Source organism: Xenopus laevis, chromosome 5L (genome assembly GCF_017654675.1).
Source record: "Xenopus laevis strain J_2021 chromosome 5L, Xenopus_laevis_v10.1, whole genome shotgun sequence".
Classification (NCBI taxonomy): Eukaryota; Metazoa; Chordata; class Amphibia; order Anura; family Pipidae; genus Xenopus; species Xenopus laevis.
The window spans coordinates 139,273,807-139,292,041 of NC_054379.1; the positions used below are offsets into that span (position 1 = coordinate 139,273,807).

General features: G+C 40.1%; 1 protein-coding gene across 1 annotated transcript; it reads left to right on the top strand.

Annotated features, from left to right (window-relative positions):
- The first annotated feature begins 4,736 nt into the window (after nt 1–4,736).
- On the top strand, nt 4,737–16,601 carry LOC108717135. The gene is made up of 11 exons (XM_018263954.2): nt 4,737–4,920; nt 6,620–6,819; nt 7,462–7,614; nt 7,984–8,132; nt 9,389–9,529; nt 10,415–10,554; nt 11,486–11,596; nt 13,106–13,241; nt 14,366–14,472; nt 15,309–15,424; nt 15,764–16,601. Exons 2-11 carry the CDS (start codon nt 6,637–6,639, stop codon nt 15,770–15,772), a joined length of 1,245 nt encoding a protein of 414 aa, XP_018119443.1. The 5' UTR covers nt 4,737–4,920; nt 6,620–6,636; the 3' UTR covers nt 15,773–16,601.
- The last annotated feature ends 1,634 nt before the right edge of the window (nt 16,602–18,235 follow it).

Here is an 18,235-nt window from a genome sequence, read left to right on the forward strand (position 1 = left end):
GCTACCAGATTGCTGAAATTGCTGAATAAAAAGCTAAATTATTAAAAAAATTATAAAAAAATGGTCTTGGAATGTCACTCTCTACATACATTAGATACTTGATTTAGTATGATGTAGACATTCATATTCTAATGCCATTTGCAATTGGTTTTCATTTCCCATAATTTATAGTTCTCAAATTACAGATATTCAGTTTTTAGTTCAGGGGCTCTCCAGTGTGACATTTCAGCAGATATTTGGTTGCTAAGGTCCACTTTACCCTAGCAACCTGGCAGTGGTTCGAATGAGAAACTAAAAGAAAAATAGGAGAGGCTTGAATAGAAGGATAAGTGATAAAAATTAACAATCGCAATAAAATCGTAGCCTCACAGAACAATAGTTTTTTGACTGCTGGGCCAGTGACAAGACAATTCTAAAAGTGTTATTAATTAAAGTAGTTGTTAAAAACAACATACCTATAACATACTAAAAGTTAACTTAAACCAATGAGGATTGTTATGTGTTGGAACCACAAGGTCAAAGCCCTACGGACTCATTGATGATGTCTTGCCAGGCTCTAAATACATGCTCCTTAGTACTCATTCCTAAAGCAGATGCAGATATGGGCCTGGTTAGTCCTTACACCGGATTTTCCACCGGCACTCGCTAGTGGTTGGCTCCCTAATGGTTACCACTGCCCAGTGTTCTTGAATCAACCAAAGCCTACTTTATGAGATGCAGGAATTTGTATCTACACTAAAACCTAAATAGGTCCCATGCTCGATGAAATCGGAAAAAAAATATCAATGTAAAAAAGAGTCATATATTTTGGGGGTATATGGGTGGAGAGATGGGGAGAGGGCATGTTGCAAAAGTCTCTACTGCCTAACCCTAATTCCTGCCCTACCCCCAAAAGATCCAGATGTGTATGTGTGGGGCTTGTTGGGACGTGCAGTTCTGCTGGGTCAGATGATGATTCTTCACGTGGCACATTAACTGCTCAACTGAGTGCATTATTGGCTGTAGTCTAGTACTAGTGTAATGTAGTAATATCCTAATGTTTAACCACAACTATATGCTGTTCTTAAATAAATTGCTGTTTCTTTCTTATTCTTAATACATATAGCAAATAAACTGAAATACAGATGATTCACAATTGGTGTCACTTGTGATTTTTATTAACTAATATAATATACAGTAGATACGCACCTCATTCACATCAGTCTCTGTCCCAGTGGCAGTAGTGATATAATGGTACATGTGCAGGGAGGAGGGTGGCCCGGTGTCATTTTACACCTGTGCCCATAGGCTTTAACTCCACTTACTACTCAGAGGAGCTTACAATCTAAGTTCCATTTGACATTCAAATGGAACATTGCAGAGTGATTTGTCTAAGTTGGGAAATTGGGCAGCAAACTGGAAAATCCGTTCAATGTTGATAAATGCAAGGAAAAAATAATATAAATGCAAGTTATACACTGAATGGCTGTGTGTTGGGAGAAGGATCTAGGGGTCTTTGTAGATAACACGTTGTCTAATTCTGGGCAGTGTCATTCTGTGGCTACTAAAGCAAATAAAGTTCTGTCTTGCATAAAAAAGGTCATTAACTCAAGGGATGAAAACATAATTATGCCTCTTTATAGGTCCCTGGTAAGGCCTCATCTGGAGTATGCAGTGCAGTTTTGGACTCCAGTCCTTAAGAGGGATATAAATGAGCTGGAGAGAGTGCAGAGACTAAGTGCAACTAAATTGGTTAGAGGGACGGAAGACTTAAATTATGAGGGTAGACTGTCAAGGTTGGGGTTGTTTTCTCTGGAAAAAAGGCGCTTGCGAGGGGACATGATTACACTTTACAAGTACATTAGAGGACATTATAGACAAATAGCAGGGGACCTTTTTACCCATAAAGTGGATCACTGTACCAGAGGCCTCCCCTTTAGACTAGAAGAAAAGAACTTTCATTTGAAGCAACGTAGGGGGTTCTTCACAGTCAGGACAGTGAGGTTGTGGAATGCACTGCCGGGTGATGTTGTGATGGCTGATTCAGTTAATGCCTTTAAGAATGGCTTGGATGATTTCTTGTACAGACATAATATCAAAGGCTATGCACCGTTTGTGAGTCGTGGCCCCTTTTGTGACATCATCGGTGGGGTGAGTCAGCGAGGGTCTATAAATGGAGGGGGGAAGCCTGGTATAGGCAGGCGTGGTTCGAGCTGGAGCTTTTCTCAACCCACACATCACTAGAGTGTGCATATATTTGGAGTGGAGGAACACCAAAGGAAACCCACAACATAGGCAGGATGTTAAAAGGGTTGTTCACCTTTCAGTTAACTTTTAGTTGCTTGAAATTAGCCGTTCTAGAACATACTAAAAGTTAAATAAAAAGTGAGGCCCCTCTGTGCCAGGCAGCAGTGTTACCCATTGGTAGAAAGTAATTGATGAGCACTCTGATCACCTGTAGAATTAAAAGAAGTAAGCTTTTATTCTCAACTTATTAAAAACAAAAATTCCCTGACGCTTTTCGTATCAACCGATACATAGTCATAGTAACATAATAAGTTAGGTTTGAAAAAAGACACACGTCCATCAAGTTCAACCTTTTTAATTTTTTTAACCTGCCTAACTGCTAGTTGATCCAGAGGAAGGCAAAAAACCCATCTGAAACCTCTCCAATATGCCTCAGAGGGGAAAAATTCCTTCCTGACTCCAAATGGCAATCAAACTAGTCCCTGGATCAACCCCTGCTTAAAGTTATCTAATGTATCAGCCAACCCCTCCTTAAAGCTATCTAATGTATCAGCCAACCCCTTCTTAAAGCTATCTAATGTATCAGCCAACCCCTTCTTAAAGCTATCTAATGTATCAGCCAACCCCTTCTTAATGCTATCTAATGTATCAGCCAACCCCTTCTTAAAGCTATCTAATGTATCAGCAAACCCCTTCTTAAAGCTATCTAATGTATCAGCCAACCCCTTCTTAAAGCTATCTAATGTATCAGCCAACCCCTTCTTAAAGCTATCTAATGTATCAGCCAACCCCTTCTTAAAGCTATCTAATGTATCAGCCAACCCCTTCTTAAAGCTATCTAATGTATCAGCCTGTACAACTGGTTCAGGGAGAGAATTCCACATCTTTACATCTTTAAAAAACCCCTTCAGAATATTTAGGAGGAACCTTTTTTCTTCTAATCGGAATGGGTGACCTCGTGTCAGCTGGAAAGACCATAGAGTCATTGGTATGATTTGTTACCCATTGACCAATCATGCCACTGCAGCATGTACTGTTTCTGTACCTCATGGATCTGACACCTAAGTGAGGCTCAATTAGATCTTTTATCTCACAATCCCATGTGTACAGACCAATGGCAGACCCTTAAAGGGGTTGTTCACCTTTGAGATAACTTTTAGTATGATGTAGAGTGTGATATTTTGAGACAATTTGCTATTGGTTTTCATTTTTTATTATTTAAGGTTCCTGAGTTATTTACATATTTATTCAGTAGCTCTTCAGTTTGCAATTTCAGCAGTCTGGTTGCTGGGGTCCAAATTACCCTAGCAACCATGCATTGATTTGAATAAGAGCCTGGAATATGAATAGTAGAGGCCTGGATAGAAATATGAGAAATAAAAATTAGCAATAACAATACTTTTGTGGCTTTACAGAGCATTTGCTTTTTAAATGGGGTCAGCGACGCCCATTTGAAAGCTGAAAGAGTCAGAAGAAAATAATTATAAAACCATAAAAAATAAATAATGAAAACCAATTGAAAAGTTGCTTAGAATTGGCTATTCTATAATATACTAAAAGTTAATTTAAAGGCGAACCATCCCTTTAATTCAGTGAAATGGAAGAACATTTTAATTCCAATTACTTAATGTTGCAAAAAATGTCCCTTCTGATAAACAGGCAGTATCATTTGTAAGAACATTCTCATTTAGAAACATTTAGAAACACAGGGCAAATTTGCACCTGGGCAGTAACCCATAGCAACCAATCAGTGATTAGCTTTTTTCAGCCAGCTGCAGGTTGAACACTGAAAGCAATCATCTGATTGGTTGCTATGGGTTGCTGCCCAGAAGCAAAGTTGCCCAGTGTTTATAAATGAGCCCCACTTGTGGTGTGCCATGTAGAAGTGGACTGTGAGGTTTGTTTTCCAATGATGATAACAAGATCTTTATTCTCTCTTCCTAATCTAGGAAAATCCGTTGTCCATTAAAGACTGGACCATAATAAACATAATAAAATGTGTCTCTTTAATAGCAAGTACAGTCCATTCTTCCAAAGCCACCAGAACCACAAGGGGTGCACTGGGAGCAATTCCTGCATCTGGGCCTTTGTGAGCCTAATTATGCCATTATTGCACCGTATCCTTTGATTTGGAGGATTAGTTTGGTACCACGAGGATCACCCTTATATACTCCCACCTTAATTCAATGCCATCCTGATTGTGGCCTGAAAAGCTCTCTTATAAACATATGTTTTTCCTTTTAACTGCACCCCTTTAAAAACATGAAATATGTTTTAAAGAGACATATATACATTATACCAAGAAAAGACAGAATACTGTTTTCATTGCAGTAGGTAGTTATTAATAGATTATCATTGTTATTATTATTATTATTATTATTATTATTATAAATATATCATGTCTTTCACAATCCTCTGTGGAGTAAATGTAATTACAATCTCCAGCTACTTGTTACATTACAAACAAATGTTAAAAACAGTTCAGTTCAGCAGGGTGAAGTGTGTAAGTACTAGAGTATATTGTGCCTGCTGGGTGTGTTTAGCCAGGGAGCCTCCAGCAATACAATAATTAGTGAGTGACTGGAACTTTGTTGTGCAGGGATGTTTGTGGCACCATAGAAACAACTGCTGGTGATTCCCTGGGTCTGTGTTCCTGTAGACTTGGTATTTCTCTGCCTTCCAGAGTCCCACCAGGTACGGTGAATCCATGGTCTGCTCATTAGTTGCTCTGATTTCTCTTCCAAATGAGATATTGTATCTCTGTATTGTGATTAAATAAGCAGTATAGAGAGTGCAGGTAAAGAATTCCTCTTTGGTGAATGCATCTTCTTGCCAGTATTTCATGCCAGCACATAATATGGATAGCCCGTGACTTACAAACCTTACATGTACTAACATATTATGCCATGTAATAAATTGTGGGCTCTTAGGGTAATGAACCACAGTTTGTGTATGCCTGACAATTATGTGCATGTTGATGTTCTATTCTGTTTGCCTTTATATCAAACTTGGATCTGGGTTTATAGGTGATCATTTATGGTCAAAGTCCCTAAACTTTTTTCCCTATGAGCCACATTCAAATGTTTAAAAAAAAAAAGTTTGAAATCAACGCAAGAATGCAAAAGAATCATGGGGGTGCCAAATATGGGTTCTGGTTTGATATTGGTAGTACCTACCAGGACTGGAAGCCTATAGGAGGCTTTGTGTAGCAGTGCACATGGTCACGACCACCATCAGAAATCGCAGGGCCCCATACGACAATTTCCTGGGCCCCCTGGGCTGCACCCACCGCAAGCCCCACCTACAGGCCCGACCCCCCCCCCACAGGTCTGCCCCCCACCACACAGTAAAAAAACTTAAAAAATATTGGTGGCTAGGGTTCCCACATGTTAATAAAAAATAAAAAGATATTGGTGGTCAGGGCCCCCCATAAAAAAACATTTGTGGCCAGGGCCCCCCCATTAAAAATATTGGTGGCTAGGACCCCACATTAGAAAAAAAAATTTGGTGGCCAGGGCCCCTTAAACATCCATGCCTTCCCAAAGTCAGCAGCTCTCTGAAAGATGGGGGGCCCGGCTAATCAAGTAAGTGTGGCGTGGCTGGGCCCCCCTTACCCTCAGGGCCCCCTACAACTCTCCCCCCTGTCCCCCCCTGATGGCTGCCCTGCACATGGTTTATAGGTAACTAAAGCTTGCCTTGAAACTAGAAATTTAAAAATAAACACCTGCTTTGAGGCCACTGGGAGCAACATCCAAGGGGTTGGTGAACAATATGTTGCTCACGAGCTGATCGTTGGGGATCACTGATTTATGGGGCTTTGTTCCACTTGACCCCTGGAATAAGATCTGGGTTACATGACTAGTAAAGTAAGCAGCCTTGCATGGTTCTGTCTGATAATGCAATGTTTACATGGCTATATAAAGCACAGGCACAGCACTCAAGGGGCAAGGGGAGGGTTATAGTAAACATCCCTGCTCCTATTCAAGCCAATACCCATCCCTTGCATTTGGCTGCAGTGTAAATGTTCCGTGCCTCAGTGTCTTTGCATATGTATGTACATCATTTGCATTGAGATACTTTGCATTGCTGCTGTACACTCACCACATTGGTGCATATCTATGTCTGGCACCCTTACCTAGCTCAGCTGATATTTGTGCGGCCCAGTTCCTGCTAGATTATTATTCCTTTATTACTTTTGCATCCTTTAGCCTCAGTCACTTGTCAGCTTTGTTTCTTTGTGGGGGGAGGGGTATTGGGCCTTTTTGTAGGTTTGGGTCAGCACTGGTGTCATTTCCTAATTATCTCTGGGTTGTTGCATGATATTCATGAACTAGTTCCCTTCTGCTTCAGTTTTGCTTCTCTATAAGCTATGTACCCTCTTTGTTGGTTACAGGATACGAGACTGGCACTATGCCAGAGAAAAAAAAAGACAAGAAAAAAGGCAAAAAAGAACCTAAACCGATAGACACATCTTTACTAAAGAGATTCCTGAAGACTTATGAGAATCACTGTGCAGAGAGCCAGTCCTTAACCAGCCCCACCATCACACAGGCCCTAAAAAAATGCATCCAAAATGGAACACGCTACGTGAAGGTAAGAAAGATGGCACATGGTTATTTCTTACAGATAATTCTGTAACTGCCTGTCTATAAATAGGCTCCCACTTCCACAAAGTGTTCAGTATCCACTCTTATCTGATGGTATAACGATGAGGAGAACCTCATAAAACTACAAGAATATGATCAATATATGAGCTGTTGGTTAAATCAAGATGTGTTTTGTCTTCACTAATTCCATTGTACCAGGGGATCCATTGAAAGAAAGTTCTGCTTTTGTGGGAGGAGCCACTTTTTTTAAGGCAATAAGAATAGGTGATCTTGGAAGTGCCTGTATTGTGGTGGGATGGGGAAGAAAAGACAGAATTCAGGAGTTTTTTTATTGATACTGATCCCTAACCCAGATATCATGCAGGTCAACTTTCCGTTTATATTCTTGTTTACACCATTTTAAGACCATTTTATATGATATTGTTTGGATAATGGGATGTAACAAAGGAACATGTATCAATCATTTATCATCTGCTGAATATATATAGATTTTATTGTATCATTGACCGAGCATCATGGAGTTGCTTAATTATCTATGCATTAAAAAAAGATATTTTCTCCAAAAATACAAAACAAACATAATGTGATCCAGTCCAATAAAAAAAGCTACATTTCCATATACTTACAGGTCCTACTTTCATGTCCTGAAAAGCTCTCTGGAGATTCCCATAGGGTTTTTCTAAAGCCATTGCTGATGACAATCCGAGATGTTCGGTATATGGTGGCAACTGACCTCTGTGTGTGGGGCATCTCTCTCAGCAACCAGGATGTTGCCAGTCTAGTAAGTCTAAATATCTAAACCGCCCACTCTTGACTGTAAGCTCTGGTGTATGGCCTTTTTTTGCACTGTACAAATCAAATGACACTATAAAAAATTACAAAAATGCTTGTTACATTATCAATAATAATAAATGTGTGGGGTACTGGAGTTCTTATTGTAAAAGAAAAAGTTAGTCTCTTCTGTCCCTCTCTATATACAATATATATACCTTGAAAAAGGTCCCAATGCGACCGAAATGTCGGTTGTACCTACTATGCAATAAATATATATATTATAAACAGAGAAATTTTCATGAAAAAGTGAATTTTTATTATATTTTCTAATAAAGTGACCATTATTACATTTATTGTGTTTTTTTTATAATTGCAGGCCATTTTAATTGAGCTGAGTGGCAGAACATCCTATCCATTTTTCAGGCTGGATTTAATAAATTGCAGCATTGATTCCTGGTCAATTTTAAGGCTAGGGAGGGCAATCAGATACAGCAATTTAACAACTGTGTCCCTGGATTATAATGAGTAAGAGTTTATATTTTTCAATTATCCAAGTAATATATATACCAGTGTGAAGTTTGATGTAACATCACTAGCAGGTGTATTGCCATTATGTTGGACCCCATTAATGCAGATTTGTGCAATGGAAAGGTATTATGTGTGGTATTGTGTTTCAGCTTCAATGATATTTGAATTTTGTGGTTGCTGGGGCATTGCGTCCCCTTACACATGAGAACCATGACCCATATCGTGCCTTTGAGTTGCCACTGCTTAACTGCAATTTTTTTTGTTCTGGAACAGTTCAGAATTTTGGAACATTGTTAAAATCCATTATAGCTACTGTATTAGGACTTCCATCTGCAGAGTAAGGGTCATGGATTTATAACATGCTTTTGGCAGGGAAACAAAGCCCCTCTCTTCAAAAGGGAAGTTTCAGTGGCTCGTAAACAGGACAAAATGTCAATGAAAGAACAGTGAACTGAATTGATTTGTTTAATTCTCATTGTTCCTCAATGCACACCCTGGACTATGAGCTACAAAAGCCATTCATTCATGATGGATTTCAAGGTGAACTTTGTGCTTAACACTTGGCAAATGGACAATTGGCTGCAAGATTTGTATAGTGAATATATCACACCACTGGTTAGTGGATATATCATGGATATAGTAGATATAATGTATTTGTTAGCCAGATATATGAAGCCATTGGTTAATGGAAATACTAAACCATTTGTTGGAGGATATACCAAGCCATTGGTGAGTGGCTATACCATGTTATTGGTTAAGGAATACACCAAGCTATTGCGTAATAAATATACCATGTCACTGATTAATGGATATATCATGTCACTGGGTAGTGCGGCAGTTTCCAATCTGTTCAACTGGCCCCTAGGTGAGGTCCCAAGGACTGTGGCCCAGCCTGAAGGGCAGTTGGGGTATGATATGGGACGAATGTATATTTTCACAACTAGACACATTGGGACAGTTAGGATGAGATTTTGGGCAAACACTTATAATAAATACCTATGATAAATGGCTGATAAATGACTTTGGGAGGCTCTGACCAAATGCCGAACCTCAGAGGAGAACTGAAACTGGCAAAAGTTCAACAACAATTGTTGTAATGATTGTTTGGCTACAGGTTGGTTTTCTCCTTATAGGCCATTAGCTGCTTGGACTAGAGTGTACCAATAACATGACATAGTGAAGATATACTGCCATTTTACAGTTACAGCCAAGCTGATAACACTAGTTTAAGTCTATATCCTATTGTTTGATAGGTTCCAAAATGATGGTGTCCAAGGTCTTGTTCGGGGTCTTGAAGCAAACAAGAAGCTGATCTCATTGAGTCTGTGTTACTGTAACCTGGGACCAGAGAGTGGTGCCGTGCTGGGCAAAGTCTTGGCAGAAACAGCCATCAGGTAATTTACACTAGTCTTTTGGCTCACACAAAGATACTTATTTTTTTTGTATAATGATTTGTACCTATGGCTGCCAATCAAGCTTTGAGTTTTCTAGTTGAAGAACATTTTTCCACAAAGAGACAGTAATTAATGTTGGTTTGTACCAGAACTGTCTATATCGGGGAGCGCTGGTAGCCCCTAAGTGGACTGACAGCCTACAAGAGGCTCTATTTGGCAGTTCACCTGGATTTTATGCAACAACAAATTTGCCTTCAAACCTGAAATTCAAAAAAAGCACCTGCTTTCAGTGGCGTAACTACTGGGGGAGCAGGGGGTGCGATTGGGCCAGGGCCCACACCCCCTCAGGGCCCCCCGGCAGCTCACACGCCACGATTCCCGGCCATTTCCGGGTGTACGGAAGGGGGCGGGGGGCCCGGCAGCGTGTCCCGCGCCAGGGCCCGCCCCCCTCTAGTTACATCACTGCCTGCTTTGAAGTCACTGGGAGCAACATCCAAGGGGTTGATGAGAAACATGTTGTTCATGAGCCACTGGTTGGGGATCATTGGTCTATATAGAGGTGCTAGCAGAGGTCACTTCCCCAGCAATTGCATATTTTGGGAAAGAAATGAAACCCCAATGAACCACAGAGATATATCTCTATTTAATGAAGCAAATGCAACTATGGTACAGAGTGTACAGTAAGGGTAGGTATTGTGAGTAATATACAGGCTAAAGCTTAGTTCCCCAGGTCTAATTTTATATTCTGTCCTTACAATGCAAATATTTTAGATGATGAACTGTAAATGGTTATAGGCTCAGATGCCTCAGGTCTCTTGGGAGCCACCGCCACTGGTTAAAGGTATTAGGCAGCATGAACACAAGGCTGTGCATTTTTTCTTGCAGTGAATTATATCTCAATGGAAACCATTTGCAGTGCTCTGGTGCAGTTGCTCTCATAACCACTATAGCAGAACACTGTCAGGGATTAGCTACCGACGAGTTGCCTGAGGTGCCCACAAGCCTGGCCCATCAGTTCTTGGAAGGTAATGAAAAAGCTGAATTTTAATAAGTAAAAATTTGTTTGTGATTGCACGTAAAACTGTTAGGTTAGTGGCACAGGCTGTATTTCTGTGGCTTTTCCATGGGAGAAATGTGACAATTCAGTATGGAGTAAGTTTGAGCTTACTATCTTTTTGTCAAGTATGAAGGCAAGTGTAAGGATACTTAAAACATATCCACAGTAACTGATAGAAAAGTCCCTTACAGATAGCTGAGAAGTGTTCTGGCCTCACATTTAATAATGCCATCCAGTCTTTTGTAGAAATCCACCATGATCAATAGGAAGCAAACACAAGCAATTCCCATTGTGGTTATTGAACAGCCTGTATTAACCTCCTTAACTTTATATTTCTTATTATTTAGGTAAGATCCACCGAGGGAGGATATCTTTGTTTGAACATTAGTGTTCCATTAAAGGGATTGTTCGCCTTTAAGGTTAACTTTTAGTATGACGTAGAGAGTGGTATTCTGAGACAATTTGCAGTTGGTTTTCAAATTTTATTATTTGTGTTTTTTGAGTTATTTAGCTTTTTGTTCAACATCTCTCCAGTTTGCAATTTCAGTCCAAATGACCCTAGCAACCATTCATTGATATGAATAAGAGACTGGAATATGAATAGAAGAGGCCAGAATAGAAAGCTGATTAATAAAAAGTAGCAATAAGAATACATTTGTAGCCTTATAGAGCATTTGTTTTTTTTTAGATGGGGTCAGTGACCATTTGGAAGTTGGAAAGTGTCAGAATAATTAAAAACCTATACAAAATAAATAATAAGACCAATTGAAAAGTGGCTTAGAATTGGTCATTTTATAATATACTAACAGTCAACCTAAAGGTGAAGCACCCCTTTAATAGTGCTGCAGTCATACAGTATATTTCTATAATTTCTCTTTCATCCCTATTTTCCTAAGCAGCACATGACAGTGTCGGTGTCCACACGGTAATATCAGAGCAGCTGGGTAACATAGGGCAACATGGAGATGTAGCAGAGAAAACTATTGCCAAAAGAAAAATCAAAAGAAAAGGTACTGCCATAAATATCCTGTAACTAAAATCCTTTTGAAAGGTGCTTAGTGATGTCATTAGTTATAATCAGGGCCACCAATAGTTTTTTAAAAAACTTTTATAGGAGGCCCTGGCACCAATGTTTAAAACTTAACTTATAGTGGACCCTGGTCACCAATTAATTTCTTTACTTTGTAGGGGGGCCCTGACCACAGTTTTTTTTTTTGCTTATAGGGGGGCCTCACCATCAATGACTTTTTAGAACTTGTGTGTGTGGGTGGGGGTTTACTGTTTTTAGCGCTGATGTCTGTGTGGTCTTTTAACTGTGGTGTATGGGATCTGGGGTGGGGCTTTGGGTCCCTGTGATTTCTAATGGCGGCCCTGGTTATAATCGGTGCTTAGTGATGTAATTTCTGTCACATGGTTCACTGAAACTTGTACCCCCTGTTGTAGAATATGAGAATATTGGAGGTAATTTGACCTTGTGCTTTTATATGATTTGGGGGTGCACATTATATGCTAGGGGGTGCACATTATATGATAGGAGGTGCACATTATATTATAGGGGGTGCACATTATATGATAGGGGTGCACATTATATGATAGGGGGTGTACATTATATGATAGGGGGTGCACATTATATGATAGGAGGTGCACATTATATAATAGGGGGTGCACATTATATGATAGGGGGTGCACATTATATGATAGGGGGGCACATTATATTATAGGGGGTGCACATTATATTATTGGGGGTGCACATTATATTATAGGGGTAGACATTACATGATAGGGGGTGCACATTATATTATAGGGGGTGCACATTATATGATAGGGGGTGCACATTATATGATAGGAGGTGCACATTATATTATAGGGGGTGCACATTATATGATAAGGGGTGCACATTATATTATAGGGGGTGCACATTATATTATAGGGGTGCACATTATATGATAAGGGGTGCACATTATATGATAGGGGGTGCACATTATATTATAGGGGGTGCACATTATATGATAGGGGTGCACATTATATGATGGGGGGTGCACATTATAAGGGGTGTACATTATATGATAGGGGGTGCACATTATATTATAGGGGGTGCATTATTCACTATTTATATTTGAGTGTGAATAAATCAATTCATACTCCATACAGATTTTTTAGGCTCTAGAAGATTTTGCTGTGGGAATCGCATTCAAGACTAATTGAGGTTGTGGAGTTAAAAGACATAAGCAACAAGGCAATTTTCATGAAACAGTGAAATGTATTAGGGCACATTTATGACAGGGGCACAATGCACCTACCCACTGGGAGTTGGGCTTGTGAATCTCTGCAATCATGTTCTCCCAATAACAGAGAAAATCAGTTCTAATATTTACATAATGTATGGAATTTCTTACTAAAGGAACAAAGCAATTCGGAGGAGGATGCTTTTATTCTGACATGCACAAATGCCTGCGGGTTGACATGTAATTGTAGCTTGGAGCTAAAAGAGGATGCTAATAAGCTGAAAACTCTTTTAGGATCCAAGAAAAAATCTAAAGGTCTGGTGGTGCCTGGGCCGTGGGTGAGCAAATTACATCTGGCTGATAATGGGATTGATGCAATGGGAAACGAAGGCAAGATCGGGGTGCTGGAATTCTCCCAGTTACTGAGCTGGTGAGTAGCTTATCCTGTTTTCTGGTTATATAGTCATACATGATTTTACTGGCATGCATTTGGCAAGGCCAGGCTCAGCAATGAGCAGGATATAGAGAGACATTCATTTATATGTGTATTATGAAAACATGAAAAGCTTCAAAGGCAGGACAAAATGATGCAAGTAAATTAATATTAAGAAACTTTTATAAAATCTGATCTGCACCAGGTTGAGGGTTACCAGCAAGTTGCCAGACAAGCAGTCATGCGACCATCTGTAGTGGCTTCATAGTCAATATCCACATTCACCATTTACAGATTCAAACCAAGCCTGTATTTGTATATGGTGGTCTGAATTATATGAATATATTTTATGTAAAGTTACCTGATTATGTCACCAGGGAAATGTTGGATTCGGAGCCGCCATAAGCAAATCTCTCACTCCGTAGAAAATGGATGGAGACTAGGGTTGCCACCTGCCCGGTATTTTAGCGGCCTGGCTGGAAAAAATGAAGCTTGATCCCAATGTTATTGATAGGGAAAAAGCATAAAAATATAGGAAGGCCGGTATTTTTTTGAAGAAAAGGTGGCAACCTTAATGGAGGCAGACCAGGAAAACGCAATGCTATGCTGCAAATGGTCCTTTTATTAGACACTACATGTTTCGTGCAGAGTTGTCCTTTATCAAGTGTTTTGTTTTGCAGATAAATTCGTCTCATTCGTCTTTCTGCAGCCGTAGGGAGCTGCTTAGTATCCTAATCACTGCAAGAAAGTGGTCTTAGCTTTAGAAACGCCAGTGATACGACTATACATTATATATTTTATAGGGATGCACCAAATCCAGGATTTGGTTCTGGATTCGGCCTTTTTCAGCAGAATTCGGATTTGGACAAATCCTTCTGCCTGGCTGAATTGAATCCAAATTTGCATATGCAAACTAGGAGTGGTGAGGGAAATGACGTGACTTTTTGTCACAAAACAAGGAATTAAAAAAAATGTTTTCCACTTTTTCCTTTCCCGCTCCTAATTTGCCTGTATTCGGCTGAATCTTTCACAAAGGATTTGGGGATTTGGCCGAATCCCAATAGTGGACTCGGTGCATCTCTAATATTTTAGAAACCTTTTGGCTTATTTCTTTGTTCCAGTCTTATCCGCTACTCTAAACAACTCTCAGAACTCAACATAGATGACAACTGCCTGGGAGAATTGGCTGCCAATGATATCCTAGAAGCCATAGTTGACAGGAATAAAGGTACATTTGTGAGTTTATGCAAGAACTAGAGATCGTCATTATGTTTGAATGCTCCATATTTAATTGTTTTATGATTTTTACTTGTTTTTGGCCATGCACTGAAAATGACTGCATTGTCCAAAACTGTTATATAACCAACTATGTATGTACATCACTGGCAAGAATAGGAGAATATACTATGTAATGTAATTCTTACTAACTATTGATGGGGTCTGTCATTAGGTGCACTTTTCTGGTTCTTTTCTTTTAAGAAGGTTTGCCTCAAACATGACAGAAACTCAGAAATAACCTTTGGGTTGTGCTGGTGCTTATTTAGTGGGGAGTACAGGATTTCCTTCTCATTTGGGGTTGGTGTTATAAAAACTAGGTGCTGCTGGTTCTTGGCCGCTTCCTCCCCTAAATAGTGTTGAACGATATTATTATTTGTGTTCCCGTATCCCTGTTAATCTACAAAAAACTTTATTATAACATAATTACAATGTATACCAACCCCACAATCTATGGCCTTATGCGTTTCATGCACAAACGGCAGTTAGTCATAGGCAGATTTTCATGGCATCCCCCTGATACTGAGGCTTTTCCTTGCACCCAAGTGTTTATTTACTATAGCACACACTATCCCTCAGTTTTTTTAAATGGCCCATGTCCCTGTTGCCAGGAGAGAGGTGTCTTGATTGACCACCTCACCCATAGCAACAAAACATATATTATTCAGCCATGTTTAGGTTTTGCTGTTGTGTATAAATATCTGAATTGTGCAATGTATGTTTAAAGAGATGAGGTCACTGGTTAAAAAAAAAAATATTTTCCTTGTCTTCTCTGTCTCTTCCCTACAGCTAAACTGCCACGTCTGAAAATGAATGTTACAGCTCAGATTCCCTCTGATACCTTCAAAGCAATTCATAAAACCAGCGGGAAGCTAAAGCTTTCAAAAAAGAAAAGGAAAAAGAAGGTAAGCCCCAAATTCAACATTGTTCTTTGCACATACTCCATCTTCTGTTCTTCTGCTCTGTGGTGTCCATGATCTTATATCTTGGCTCCAGAATACACAGGGGTCCACAGGACATTCCTACCCTTTGAATTTGGCTTCTACACTCCTTCAATGTGTTTCTCATACTTCTGGGACACCTAAGAAACTGGTGGGGTCTCTGTTTCTATGACCCTGCTATGCAGTTAGGGTAAAACCATCAAATGTGGTTCCCTGTAATATATCAATATATCTGATTGCATGTTGTAGCCTACAGCGATGATTTGCTGCTGAGGTAGTTAATAATATTATTCCTATTTACAGAGAAAATGAATGAACGATCACATTGCAGCACTGAATATATCTGGCAAAGAAGAAAAGAAAGAATGTTCTTTTAATGGAAATGCTTTTTGACATGTATTCACTTAACTGTGTATAATTATAAGCTTAGCAGACTTTTATAAGTCCCCCTTCTGCTCATCTTTCCTCCTGCCCCTTCTTCCCACAACTATTTTTCAAATCTCACATCCTCCTCATATTCTCCTTATATTCTCCTCATATTCTACCCACTTTTGCTTCACACCTGACCCCTGCTCATGATCCCTTTCTTTAATATCTCGCTTTCACCCTCATATTCACCCAAATTCACCTCCCCCTCATTTCCACCCTACATTACATCGTCCTTCAATTCTCCCCACATCCTCAAGTATCCCCCGCCCTATCACTCGCATCATTTGTATGGGGTCTATGTATATATGGTCACACACTATACAGAAGTCACAACACTTCTCCACATCTTTTCCTTACCAAAACATATTGTCTATATTGATTCCTTATAATGTTTCCCTAGTTCCATATTGTGTCTTCTCTATATCAAATTGAACTGTTTCCTCCTGTTTCTCATAAAATGCCCTTCATATAATTATATCAGATTTTCAGCTATTTCTGTCCTTTATCTGCATATTCCCTGCACCATTACTCTTCAGTATCTTATCTTTCTCCTTTTCTTATCATCTCCCACCCATCCCTTGACATGTTTCTTGACATCACCCATCATTCTCCTTGGCACTGCACCTTTTCATAGATTCTGCTTCCCCTAAGGGTCAGGGCACACTCTCAGATTCGGGGAGATTTATTGCTTGGCGACAAATCTCCTCGTTTTTGGGGCAACTAATCTCTCCGAACTGCCTCCCGCTGGCTAGAAAGTAAATCACTGGCGGGATGGCACTCGGATCGCTTTGTTTTCCAAAGTCGCCCGAAGTTGCCTCACGAGGAAACTTCAGAAAATGAAGCGCTCCAAGTGCCATCCCACCGGCAATTTACTTTCTAGCTGGCGGGAGGCAGTTCGGGGAGATTAGTCGCCCCAAAGAAGAGGAGATTTGTCGCCGGGTGACTAATCTCCCTGAATCTGAGCGTGTGCCCTGACCCATAACCTGCTTTTTCTTCCTCCCTGTCCTTTACCCATTTCTACCCACATTCCCCTCCTGATCCATGGCCCCAACCTTTACATTCTGAATACCCCACCTTCTGTCCTTCCTGCTTTCTACATTGTCTCCCACCCCAATCTCTTGATGCTTGAAATATTCAGCTCTAATATCAGCCTCAGTTGCAATGCTGAAACCTAGTTCCCTGATAAATTTTGGGACAACAATAATGAAATATCTTAGGGAACTGGCCAGTTAGGGCCTCTTTGAAGAGTTGGGGGAACATTTTAGCCTGTGATGTTAGTGAGACAGGCTGGGAAGTCTGTGGAGTTACCTCCCAAGGACTCCAGTAGCTGATTAAAAATCTGCTGATCTGTTTTGCCATTTCTGTGTCAATAAAGGAATTTGGCCTTTTTAAGCACTTTTGGTTTCCTCTGTGCACAGCTGAACTACAGCATCTTACACCATACTGCAGGGGACCCACGTGAGGGCCGGTGCATAGTTAGGGCACAGACCCAACAGAACCACAGGTCATTAACCGCTTTTATTTATAGGGAAAGTCAACCCCAAAATAAAAATTTGCCTAATAAAAGAAAACATAATTCTAAGCAACTTTCCAATATATATTGATTACATTCACATTTTCAGTGCTTTTAAAGTTATTTGTAAAATCAGTTGATATTGAAAGCAGCATTTGCTTAACTCTCAGTTGTTACTTGTGAACAATGTTGCAAAAGTCTTGGTTCCCAGCAAAGACAGTAGTGATGTGCCACAATAGAAATCAATTCCACTGCCTTCCTCTAAGCATATAGCACAATTAAGGAACGAGGCCTGAAAGGCAGATAGCCCCAAGATAGTGGATGATAACGTATGAAGGTGAGATTGGTCCCATGACCCCTTCAGTCCAAGTAGATTGATCCCCTGTTGTACACAGATCCTGATTTACACATTCTCATCTTGGTGTTACGCATATTGTGTGAAACAAGAATGTACTTTTTTTTTTTAAAGTGCTGTTTCTGGTTGCTTTATTGAAAATTTCTTCAAAAACGCCCATCTGTTCTACTTCCTACTGCCTCCATTCCCAGGCTGAGCAAGGGAGCCGGCAGCATTCAGCACACTGCACTGTAGGACAGGAACCAATCAACAGCTAGCAGGACCTGATAGGGAACTGATCCATGTCTGTACTTGTGTGAATGCAGGGCTGTGATTGGCTATGCTCCTTCTACTGTGCTTCCGGCAGGACCATTAGGACACGCCCACCCATCATTTGAAACAGGGACAGCGACTGCAGCAGCTCCAATAAAGGGGACATTTTTAAACATAATATTAACGTTTGCCCCAATAGAAAAAACAGCACCATATTGTATTCAGT

Excerpts from the sequence above, each read along its gene's own strand:
- LOC108717135 (XM_018263954.2), top strand. The coding sequence starts at position 6,637 with ATGCCAGAGAAAAAAAAAGACAAGAAAAAAGGCAAAAAAGAACCTAAA. Across the intron at positions 6,820-7,461 it reads ATGGAACACGCTACGTGAAG|GTCCTACTTTCATGTCCTGA; the intron begins GTAAGAAAGATG and ends ATATACTTACAG. Across the intron at positions 14,473-15,308 it reads CATAGTTGACAGGAATAAAG|CTAAACTGCCACGTCTGAAA; the intron begins GTACATTTGTGA and ends TCTTCCCTACAG.